The sequence below is a fragment of the Hesperophylax consimilis genome, chromosome 13, assembly GCF_061612785.1.
Source record: "Hesperophylax consimilis isolate HC1 chromosome 13, BYU_Hcon_1.0, whole genome shotgun sequence".
NCBI classification, from domain to species: Eukaryota; Metazoa; Arthropoda; class Insecta; order Trichoptera; family Limnephilidae; genus Hesperophylax; species Hesperophylax consimilis.
Genome location: NC_142848.1, coordinates 16,383,622 through 16,396,782, shown reverse-complemented (window position 1 = coordinate 16,396,782; position 13,161 = coordinate 16,383,622). Strand labels below are relative to the sequence as shown.

General features: G+C 34.5%; 1 protein-coding gene across 2 annotated transcripts; it reads right to left on the bottom strand.

The window, feature by feature from the left end:
- LOC149418516 (ionotropic receptor 84a-like) lies at nt 1-8,892 on the bottom strand. Of its 2 annotated transcripts, XM_089638543.1 has the most exons (6): nt 8,340-8,892; nt 7,845-8,012; nt 6,652-6,875; nt 5,907-6,118; nt 3,958-4,229; nt 1-492 (listed from the first exon to the last, which is right to left on the bottom strand). In XM_089638543.1, exons 1-6 carry the CDS (start codon nt 8,765-8,767, stop codon nt 234-236), a joined length of 1,563 nt encoding a protein of 520 aa, XP_089494669.1. In that variant the 5' UTR covers nt 8,768-8,892; the 3' UTR covers nt 1-233. The 2 variants fall into 2 exon arrangements, with proteins under 2 accessions (XP_089494669.1, XP_089494670.1); XM_089638544.1 differs by lacking the exons at nt 3,958-4,229; nt 5,907-6,118 and having other exon boundaries at nt 286-492.
- Nucleotides 8,893-13,161: the final 4,269 nt, after the last annotated feature.

Sequence of the window (13,161 nt, the reverse complement as noted above, 5' to 3'; positions counted from 1 at the left end):
TAACATTAATTATGTACTGAAGTATTTAATAACTTATTAACTAATCAAATGATTTACTGTGACTAATTGTGCCAGTACTTAAAAAGATGGTGAAATAAAATTAAATAATTCTTTAATGAGTCTTCTGCTAATGGTAAACATAGCGTTTATTCAAAATTAGTGAACATGTTGGAATACTTTACCAAACTTGTGAGAAATTTTTAAGCTTATGTTTAAATCATACCATAAACAAATTACATTTTTTTCAGTGCCTTTACACTAGTTAATTTTTTTATTTTACGCTTTGCTTGCGATTTGGTTTTATTGAACCTAATTTCAAGCAAAAGAATGAGTATAGAAGCCAACATCCCTATTGCTAAAATCTCCAAGGCAGAAGAAAATTGTTTGATGGTCACTTTGCTAGATTCTATACTTTTCAAACAACGAGGTTTAGGTTCATGCCAAATCCTTTTCTGATGATCCATAAGACCGGAAACAGATATTTTGCGCAGTCTAAAACAAGAAATAAAATACAATGAAAATCATTTTGAATGTGACCTCTCTCTTCCTGTGTGTATTGTGTACAAGTAGGGGTACTATCGTTGATTTTGTGAAGTGGTGAAAAATTACACTGTAGGGTGGGATGTTTTTATTAAAGTACATCTATACTGTTAGGGGGCTTAACTATACTTACTGTTTTTTTTTTTTACTAAAAACATATAAAAACAGTAGGTAATGGATAGTTACGGTGGATGTGAGGGATTGGGCGGTTTCTCCACTGAGTGACCAATTTTTGGAAAGAATATAAAAAAAAAAAAATTTAAAAACAAAAAACACACCAAAAGTCACCGGAAACCAAAATTTCATTTATATTTTTTCCTCCAAATAATGTGAGGAATCATTGATTAAAGTAAGTCAGGTACGTCCCTTACCCCATCCCATCTGAAATTATTTTGACTGAAACTGACCACAGCAGCTGAATTCATTTTGCTGCTAACTTGCCCTGAATTTATTAATGCACTAAAAATGTCATAACTTTTTTTTTTGCATCTATTTAAATTTTTTTTACGTTATATTGACATTAACAGCTTCATGCTTTTGAACGAGTTACGCTCGCGCGCTAAATGCGTTCCAATTTCTGCTAGCCCTAGTGACATTCGCCGGTTTCGACTCGCAGCGTTCTATTTTTAGCTAACGCGAGTAAGGCTCGTCAAAGTTAGCGATGTATTTTACGCAGTTTGAATTTGGCCTGCAGTTTGCCTCAAAGATCGGTCGTGTTTTTGAGCTGCTTATTTCGTTTTTACTATATTGTTTTCACATTTTCGTGTATGTATGAATGCATCGTTTTAAAAAATATATTTATTATATCGTATCAATTTGAAGTGAATTCAATTTGAAGTAAGATTCCAAATGGATATGAATATATTGATATTGAACATTCCGAAAGTGATTCCTCTTCGTCAATTTCGAGTTCTCCATCAGAAGAAGCACATCCCAGCCCGCCTCTCGATTTAGATCAATGGACAGAGATCGACATCCAAGCAGACACACCAGGGCCATCAGCCCCATTTGAATTTACACAAATATCATGCATAAATGAGGAAAATTATATATGCTTAAATTGTTATATTTTAATTGAAAAATGTATAAACTTTTTTTATAAAAAAACCCTTGCATTAAGTGGTTAAATCACTCAAGGTATTTATGTAAAAAAACTTCAGTGAAAATGTTATTTATGAGAGTTCTATAAATAAATAGCCATATTTTTTGTTTTTTTTTTAACATATAATAACACAAAAAACATTTTTTTTTTTAAAAGAAAGACAAACATTCCTGGGTTACGAATAACCTGACAACATTTGAAAATCTCCTACTACCACCACAGTAAGCTGAAAATGTTGCTTGTGTTGTGATGGAGGACTTAGCCAGCCGAGGAATTGAACAAACTACGCTTGGGTGGGACCCAAACGCGATGTCAACTCGGCCACCGACCGGTCAAAAATATAACTTGAAATAAAAATTAATTATAATAATGCACTATCTTAGCTAAAATTCTATACATTGTGGTACTCCTTGAAGCACTCTTGGACATGCATTGCTTCTTGGCACTGTTCGCACTCTCAAAGGTCTTGGTGGCAATTCTAGACAATCCTGGTGTTACCGCGAATGGGATCTTTGATATCGCGGGATCACACAAATCTCTCCATTCCCACATTCATCCAGTATCCGTTCGCACTTTAGAAGGGGGAACGTAACTTGTACTCTCAACAACTGACATTTCCACACTCCAGTATCCGTTTGTTCGCACTTTAGAAGGGGGAACATAACTTGTACTCTCAACAACTGACATTTCCACACTCCAGTATCCGTTTGTTCGCACTTTAGAAGGGGGAACATAACTTGTACTCTCAACAACTGACATTTCCACACTCCAGTATCCGTTTGTTCGCACTTTAGAAGGGGGAACATAACTTCTGCTCTCAACAACTGACATTGGCAAATCTGCGTTTCCACTTGTTTCTGACTCCGAATCACTGGTGTCCTTCACAAGGTCGTCAAGGGTACAGTCTTGGATATCTGATTCATCAGATTCTGCCAGAATATCCTCTATTATATTAATGTTCAATCTTCTTCCAGCCATGTATTCTACGTATACAAAGTGAAATGAATCACAGACCGCGGGAATTACCCATAAGTTGAAAAAAATTAAACATCTTTGGTTCTGATCTAGAATAAGAGAACCCTTTATCTTTAAGCTACCTTAGTACTAAAAAAACGCGTAAGATGTCAATGCATACTTCTTTTGACGTAAAAATAAACACACCCTAAATTATAGGGGCTCGGGCGAAAGGCCTTCTAAGAGAGCTGCCTTAAATTATGGTGGCTCGGACGGAATGGGGTAACACCCTATATAAGTTTACACATATTTTTTACCGTGCCTCTCTCACTAGGGATATCCTGTTTAGTTCCGGGCTGGTTTGCAAATATTTTATTTCAATAATAGTACAATTTTTTAAGTATTTTTTTGTTAATAATTTGCCCTGAAGAAGCCCAGATTAAATGAGGGAGGAAATAGCAGATATCGGAAAATTCATTTTCATTTTCATGGGTATTTTTTCACATTCCTATTATTTGTTAAAAATGCATTTCGGATAAAATCATAAACATCATCATCAATAATAATTAAATACCATTAAAAAAAAACTGTAACCAATCAATAACAAGTAATATCCATATTATACCAATTAAGATTGTAATCAATGGACGCATTAGCTTTGTCTTTTAAATACGCTATGATAAAAATATTAATATTTCATATCTGAAGGTATGGAGTATTTTGTGATGTTTATTAATACTAACATAAATGACTGATATCTGATAAAATAAGTGCAGATAATAAGAAATAACGTTGCTCTAAATTTGTGTTTGTGTTTCTATATGAAGAAAATTCATTGCACAGTTTACGTAAATAAGGACAACTCATTCAGTGCCAATCACTACCCTGAGTGGACCAATTTAAATGAATTTTTTCACATAATATATACTCTCCGTAACGTCCCGGTATTCAGAATTGAAACTTTGTTTGAAATGGCTTTGGCTGTGTTTGGTGGCAAGATCTGAATAGCCAGGTACTTCCCCACCTTTCTCTTCCCCATTTCCTTCCCCTCCCCACTACATTCAACCTCGTAACATACCCCAATTGGGGATGCCATAGTCTCACTGGCTTCAGACAGTTGAGAGCAGTTCTTCAAAGAATTGACATCACATAAAATTTTTAGTAAAGGTGGTGACAAAATCAAGAAGTTTGCTTAAAGGTCTTCTTTCCAATCGGTGAAAACTGATGCATCATATTTGCAACAGCCTCTTGTAAAAATGGTTTTAATCTCATATATGATACATGGGACGCGATGCAAAATTCTCGTATTATATACTTCAGCGGCGTAAAGAATAATTATCTAATAATATAATATTTCTCACCCGTAAGTTACCAGTTTTCTGAATGGGGATCCTTTCTGTACAATGGCTACCATTCTTTGTGGTGGAAACAGTTGAATTTCTGTCAGCTCGCATATTTCTTTCTCGGTGAATGTTTCTCGTATTATTTTGTAGGCAGTTGCGATATCCACGTGAAAGGCAAACCCTCCCTTCTTCACCATTGCCAAACCCTTCGCTGGTTGAAAGAAATTGTGCTTCTTGCTATTTGCTATCTTTGTTTTAAAGAGTTTTAAGGCTGTGAGGTCATTGGTTTTCTGAAATACAAGTGTCGCAATCGTAAGGATTAACCAAGATACACAATATGAATTTGCTAAGCCGTGAGATATGAATTTGAATGAATTTTTTATTGATGGCCAGTAAATTACTGAAATGAATAAAATGTAAATCGTTATCAGTAGAGTATGTGTGTTTATTTTCTCAAGGTCGATGAGTAGCAGACTTCCTAAGCAATAATTTAATAGTCATCTGCAAGGCTAACCACATACACTCGGTATAAGAAAAAGGAAATATAAGTATAAGAAAAAGACTTGCACCACGTATACTCCCTATACAGGAGACGAAGTGCCGGAGAATGCAATCCCCACTCCGCAGTTGAGTCTCCTCTGGGGCCTTGGGGTATCTTAGAAAACTTATATGTATAAACCTGTTTGAATATAAATAAACAAGTTAAATTATTCCCCAGTCCCGTCTGGGGCCTAGGAGCTCCTGAGGAAACTTTTTTACAGGTGGCACAGATGGCGGTATTTGCGCTCCCCGGGTGGGGGAGATCCCCACACAGCTTTGATTAGCAAAAAGACAAACCTGTTTGGGGCCCAGGAGTCAAAAAACTAAGACAACAAGATGGTTTGATACTTACGCACCTGTGTTAACATAAACGGAAAAAATTGTTCGGGTTGACTATACCAACACAAACAAACGCTTAATTTAAAGTACCTATGAACTGAGAAGCGTAAAACGAATGTAACACTTTCGACGTCTTGAAAGTTCTAGAATGTTCTAGAACCTTCCAGAATATTTCTCAATAGGAGTAAAATAGGCCCTCCACACTACTGATCAATTTTTATTTGTTTTTAAAAACGGATTACGGCATTAGTTTTTGTAGTATTAAAAAAATTATTTTTGTCTCTGGCGGATGGAGCACCAGATTATCACGCTGAATAGTCTTTGTGGGAGTTATGGTCAATTTGAAATAGTTATCACTTAAAAATTATATTTCACCACATGGTGTTCAAATTTGGGAATTAAGCCCGGACTTAACACCCTTTTTACAGGGCAAAACACTGTTTTTTTATTAAACACACTATCGATAATGGTTATTAAAAGAGAAGCACTATAAGAGAACTTTAGATTTTCCTAGTTTTCACAACGATTTTTTCAAATGCAAATAAATGAAAACCGGCACAGAGCGAAAATTTGCTAGAATTGAACTACTGGTTCATTGACTATCCGAACGTTGAAGAGGAGACACGTGAATAATTAGCGCTAGAAAACAACCCCTTAAAAAGGACTCCACAATTAAGTCACTCAAGTGGTGGCACTACTGCAAACAGGGATGCGACAGTGTGATGTTGCTCTCCAACTAAACTTAAGCTGGTTTGCCTTTCAACGGGTTTTCCAACGGTTTCAAGAGACTGGAGACGTGAATCAGGGCGGCTACGCACATTCGAAAGAGACGATCACTCTATTGACTCATAAGATTATACGATTTTTGTGACGCCGAGTGTAGTTCTCATTCACCCCTGGTGGCTGTTTTTGTAACTAGATTATCTTTTTAGTTTCAAATCACCCTGGTTGTTCTTATTTATGAATACATTTGAAAGAAACTAATGAGGGAATGCTAAAAAAGTGGTTATAAAAGAAAGTTGGTTTAGGAGAGAATTTTACTCTAACAATATGTAATACATATAAATCAAAGAAATATGTAGTCATACATGAAAATAGTCCAATGTGTACAGTATATTTTCTATTCCAACTTTTAAGTCACTTTGTAGAAGGTCTTCAAGTGTTCTTATGGTCTTCAATGGCTCCATTAATAGGGAAGACACAATGCTAGCTGAATAATACTGGTAAAATAAAATGGCGAAAATAAATGTTGCCAATGTTAGAATTTTCCCAGATAGCAAGATTAGATTTGTCTGCAAACCTGAAAATATATTAATAAATCTATATTTTATTTAATCATTACTAATAAATCACATATTTTCTTTCATTTCATTGAATTATTTAAATGAGAATTATAAAGAAGAACCATCTCAAATACATTTAATGGTCATTGAAGATAGTTTTGGAGTCAAATTTTATTAACTAGCTGTACCCCGCCATGCGTTGCTGTGGCTCAGTCTATCTGTGCAGATATAAAAACAATGCGCATGTTGCTTTTACATCCAACAGCGCTGTTTTTCAAAAAAATAATGTTTCTCCAACATAAAAGCATTTTTTTACCTGCCACAGGTGACCTCTATATAATATAGGTAAATAAAAACACACACGCATTCGAATGCAACGTTTTGTCAAAATTTCAAAGCAATAGGTGAAGAACTTTCGCAAATTTAAGATTTTGAACATTTACATTTTTATTTATATAGATGATCACAAGCATCTTGAAAAGGCACAAAATCGTTGGGTTAGGTTAGATTATGAAATGATATACCTAATTCTGTTTTAAATGAATTTCACCTTGTTGGAATACGGCTCCCAATGTGTATATAATTGCATGGCTCCAAGTGGAATCTTCAGAGGTTTTAATCATCCTGTTTTGTAATTTGGTTAGAAAAAAGAAGCAGAATATAACAACCAAAATTAAAGCCATGGCCAAGTACCAAATGCGGTCTTCAAAAGGGCTGGTATACACTCTAAACGCTGTTTTGTTTTGTGATGGATTCCGCAAGATAAAACATGGCCTGAAAATAGATCAATCAAGAATGTCCTCATTAAATAAACACTTAATCAAGATCTACGTAGATCTTTGCCAATCACTGTTAGAATACAGTATAATCGGATGTGTCAGTGCAAATGACAATATCCTAAAATCATTAATAAAAAGCCATCATGAAAATTATTTTGAAAGTCCCTGTAAGAACTAACACTGACGAAATCTTAAACAATCTTAACATTGCGTCAATTAAACAATTCTGTTTTAAAACATTAATAAATGCAAAACACAAGAAATAACCACCAACACATCGCTATATCGCTGAATCGCTAGAGATCTCAGGGTCAAAACACATCCAACAAGCAATTACAAATACAACATTAGGGCAAAAAAGCTCCCTTAAGCTTATGGTACTAAACTCTACAGCAAAATCCCACTCTCATTCGAAACTTACAACAATATTAAAACATTTAAATCTCAAATAAAAAGCTGGATACAAAACATAGGATATAAAAAGCTGGATACAAGACCTGAAATATAAAATATACTCGCACCAAATATAGATTGAAACCGAAATCACCAAACTGCATAAAACAAATACAATATCTAATATATTATATATACTACTAATAATATGTAAATGAAATCCTCAGCATGGGAGATCCCTGTGAGGATATCATTATCTCTATTTGTTACAAAAAAGAAAGATGATAAAACGTGTTGCGTTTTTCTTACTTATCTTTGTGTTATTATTTACAATATTTTATATGATTTTTTTTTTATAATTGAGCAAGAATTCCCTCACCAAATACAAGAGCCTTGTCTGTTTATGGTGAGGAAAGGCTAATATTGTTTTACATTACAATATTGTATGACATGTAAACATTGTATATGTATTTATTGTAAAAAATACAAATATTAAATAATAATTTTAAAAATGTATCATTTTAAAACCACAAGTGAACTTTTATAATAAGTCCTTTATCATTTTACCAACCTGGAAACCCATGTTTGAATAGTGTGATCCACAACCCTTTGCCTTTCAATTCTAAAAAATATGGGCGAACCTCCGATATCAACCAGGCCCTTCTCCAACTGTCCTACCATTCCATCGAAAGTTCCGTTGTTAGAATACCCCCAAGAGTTTGTTCGGGACATGTCGTAACTATTAAAAAAACATTATTTAAAACGAAAATGAACTTCATTTTCATCGTAAGCTTTGTATCATACATTTCAATGGTTACGTCCACATGAAATCCGCACAACGCACTGAGCTGTTCCCAATTAGCAAAAGGGCAAAATAAAGTGTACGGGCCATCCTTACTTACTTACTTAGTATTTATGAACTTACTTGCTAGTTCTCGTGGCTCAGCACGTTGTATGGGTGTCATGTGTGCGGAACCAATTGTTCGATAGAACAAAACATTATGTCTGATGAGGTTGAGTATTAAAAGTAGTTATTTTGCAATTCTAAAATATATTTTAAGCGTACCTGAAGTTGTATATATCCCTTAAATGTAACAACAAGGCATAGTTGAAACGATTCATAGAATCTATATGCGTCTGAACTGGCTTCGATATGTAATCAATGAAGGTTTCGTTAATGAGCTTTTTTGTCACAACTATCATACACCTTAGTAGTACCCCTGTCATATTAGATCTCCTCACATATTTGTACAGTTGTAATGGTGGAAAACCATTACCTTTTCGCCATTTTCCAAACAGGTTTAATATTAGATTCCCACTGTGATATCTTCCCGTGTTGTAGACTTCATAAATATTGTATTCGATATGTGTGACATGAGAAACGGCCAGCCAAATTTCTGCATCAATATTCAAATCTAAATTTGAGAGTGTTTGCCATGTTCCATTATCATTTTTATTGCTCAACATCAACCAATGATAATTGTAACTGTACATTGAGTTTTTCTTGTTGAATGTTGGAATGCCTCTCAAAAATTCATCAGAACTTTCACAATCTAAATCAAGGACAATACCTATCTTTTCGTATTTATCAATGTGGATTATTGACTCAAGCAGATTAATTTGTGACGGGTTAAATATGTTGATTTGGAGATCATTTTGTACAAGCTGTTTGTATGTGTGAACGGTATCTGTTGTAGAGAGACAAGTAACTAATATACCATCCTTGATGTCCTTTTCCTCAAAAAAATCCCTTAAAATATCTATGGATATTACTTCAAATGATTTTACTGTTAAAAAACGGACACATAAACATACAATAAAGATCATCATTGTCAAATTTGATCACTTTCACCAATTTCAATAAATTTTGATAAGTTCTAAAATAATAGCTTTTTTATCTTTTCTTCTGGTTTCCTTCTCCTATCGTAGGTTGCTAAGATAATAATCTAAACAATCTGCCCAGAACAATTTATCAGAACTCACCAAATGATAAAGACTATTTTTCCCCGAGTCAACATTTTTATATATTTTCACTGAACAGGGTTGCACAATCACAAATATTATCAAATATCTTCTTTATGATATTTTCTACTAAAGCTAATAATTGGAAATCACTAATAGATCTTCGGAATTAAGCGCAATTTTATAATTCTTTCTTATTAATTACGTATTATATTTATATGTTTTATGAAAATGACTCAGCTCAGGTATTTGGTAAAGATAACCAAAATATTCAAATTGGATTTGAATTGAGTCATGTATTAATTTCTAGTTAATATACAGGGTGTAGCAAAACAGACAGTGCAGTTTTGAAGGACGGGTACATCCTGTGTGGTGGGGGTAGGAACCTGGGAGGGGTCTCATTGTGTCGGGAGGGTCGTGCCATTTTCAGTCGTTACCATGGCTTGGTCCGGAAAAAAACAAATCAAACACTGGGGCTTCGCCTCTGCACGTTTCTTGAAAATGGCTGTTCTTTCGTCGCCACCTAGTAGACCTTCCGGTGGCAATTTGCGACTTCTTCCTGTGGGGCTGTTTTTCCGCACCCTGTAGTATCTGTCCCTCGGAGATGAAAGGTCAGGAAATTCATTTTACAATGAATTCAAAAAAAAATATAGTCATTTACAGTTCGACTTTGAGATACCCATCTTTAGATTTATCATAGATATTTAATTTGTATGAATATATAGACGGGAAGATAAATTGGCATAAAACTTGTGTGGACATAATTTTTTATCTTTCCATTGGAACTATGGCAACCCCATTTGGGGAATTTTGTGAAAATTTGTTCGCTTTTAGGAACAGATGGTATGGTCTTATATTTGTGGTCTCATAGAATCGTTTTGTCTCCCTTGTTGATCTAAACGGTGTTGGAAAAAGAAAAAATGACACTTCATTTTCAAATCTAGAAGTTAACCACAGAAGAATTAAAATGTACACCTTTGTGAAACCAAAAAATAAATATGAGTTTAATTTCCTCTCATTGAAGCATTCTTTGCTCTCAGAAATAGGATGTGGGTCACACCCTATCTATCCTATTCACATAATAATGCATGTTTAAAAATTATATTTTCAGTAACTGTTTTGACAGATGGTAATGTAAAAAAGTAGGTTAAAAAATACGGGGGCACTAGATTTTTTTGTAATCTCAAAGTGGTGGTTGAAATAAGTTTGAGAACCTGTGCAGTAGAGCGACATTGAGAGTATCTCCCATTCTGAAATGAGGTGCAAATATACTAAGGACGGGTTGTTTCGGAGAATTTGAACAATTCATCAAAATTCAACATTCGTTTACGGGTTCTGTGAAAGTCCTATTCAAATTCTGTTATTATATCATTATAGGCTAGCTGCTTGACAGAACTGAAATAAAAACGGAACTTAAAAATATCTTTCACAGAACTTGAAAATTAACTTCGAAATTTGAAGAATTGTTCAAGTTCTCCGAAACAACCCGTCCTAAGTATTATTTTATGTGCGACAGCGGGTTTCGAACACTCGACTTCTAGGCCTAGAGCCAAGGAGCTTACAGCTTTGCCATGGAGTTATTAACACATAATATATCTTATTTATTATTATATACAATTCATATTATTAATCTTATTTATTAGAAAAGCCCTGGAGTTAGTAGCAAACCAATTAGTCTGTCAAAATAAATATTCAAATGCCTGGTTTTCTAACCATTGAGTTTCCCAATTGTGACAAATTATTCATAAATCATGTCAGTAGAGTTTTATGCTGTCAAACACTGTCAACATGCTGACAGCTGCCGCTACCAGTGGCATTTATGCAATGACCATAAATAGATGGCACTTACTAAATAAAATTCCCTAACATTTATGCTTTCAAGTGAAGAAATGTCTTGTCATTCTTAATTTTTAAATATTCAGCATTTAGGTGGCTACCTACTTATGAACAGAGATGTGCTTTATTTCAAATAAATCCATTTCAAATGGAAATGCAAAATGGGTATTTTCCATTTTAAATGCTTTTCTAAAAACCATTTTGCATTTTAAATGCTTTTCTCAATGCATTTTCCATTTTAAATGATTTTTTGCAACATTCTTCCTACTTTCTCCACTCATCTTTTTTTCATAAGCCCCAAATATCAGTCGGTCCTCAACCTCGCTATGAGAGATAATTTACATTTTTCAAGTTGCTCCCTGGTAGGAGCCCTGGCAATTGAGTGATACCATTACAAAAAAATACTGATTCAAATACTGAACATGGCCATGACGCTGTAATATTAAATGTTAGATAGCAGTTTCTATGTTTTTACGTTGGCAACATTAGTCCCGCGCAAATTTTTTGTAATTTCATAATCTGTAGTCGTGGTGTTTTTGGATTTACCATCATGTGTTTACTTACATATGTTTGTTCTACATTGATGTCCTTTATTAAATGACAGAATTGTTTAAAAATTCTATAATTATTTTAATTGTTTGACCTGAGAAACTATTTTGCATTTTCAATGCATTTTGAAAATAGGTATTTTGCATTTTGCATTTGAAATGCTTTTCTAAAAACCATTTTGCATTTTGCATTTTCAAATGGAAAAGTTTTGACCCATTTCCATTTTGCATTTCAAATGGTTTTGGGTACCCATTTTGCACATCTCTGCTTATGAAGAAATTCTTCTTGATAAAGGCTCTCTTAGCCTCTCGATTATAAGACTTATTTTTTTAGATGTATTTCATTTGTTGTTAACCCATAAATACAGGATGCAGCAAAACAGACAGTGCAGTTTTGAAGGGCTAAAAAAAACAGCGCAACTTATAAAAATGGGATTTATTTTATTCGGGACATCATTCCATTTTATGCATCAAGTCATAAAGATAACACCAGAATGATGATGGCCCCCATCAGTGATACATTAATGAAGCCGATTTCAGTGAAGTGACATATTTTTTCAAATCTCGACGGGTATAGTGGTGATTTCCTCCCATATTCGAACCATGAGTTCTTCCAAGGTGTGAAACTGATGTTTAAAAAAAATTTCAGAAGGAGAAGTCGCAAATTGCAGCTGGAAGGCTCGCTGGGTGACGATGAAAGAATGGCCATTTTCAAGAAACGTGCGGACGGCGAAGCCCAGTGTTGTCTTGACCAAACCATGATAACGACTGAAAGCAGCACGACCCCCCCGACACAATGAGACCCCTCCTAGGTTCCTACCCCTACCACATGGGATGTACCGGCCCTTCAAAACTGCACTGTCTGTTTTGCTGCACCCTGTATTTATATTGAGAAACAAATTCCATAATTATTATTCTATTCTACTTATTGTGTGTGGGACTTTTTGAGGCTACCGACGAAGCTCGGTTTACTATCTTTACACATCTTTTCCCTACCTTTGGCTGCTCCCTTGCGGGTCTGTATGAAATCAACATCGCCTGTGTACATTAAAAATGCGGGCAATGGAAGTATGCAGCACCACTCCCGCAACGCACAGATCTGTGTACAGGAGCCAATATAAATATATGGAACGGAGCGCTCTTGGTGTTACGCAAACTTACTGCACCCGGCTAATGTTGATACTACTTAAATGGAATAATCTTTATTATTATGTATTAATAATTGAAATAATAAATAACAACTATTAACTACTCAACTGCCAAAAGCCACTGGATGTGAAAAAAAAAATTCTGTCGAGTGCCGGTGTAGATACACAGTAATCATAAACATAATCCGAAAACAATAGTTTCCGTTGTGGGATTTTTACCCTTGGGTAATCTTTAATGATCATCTCCTCATTGCGCTTGATAAGTTTGTTGATAATGTATCTTTAATTGTGATTGAGTTTGTTATCACAATATGATGCAGATCACCGAATGTTCTTCTTCATTCTATGATGCAGATGTATTAATTTTGTCATTGTAATTTTAAATTAAAGTTTT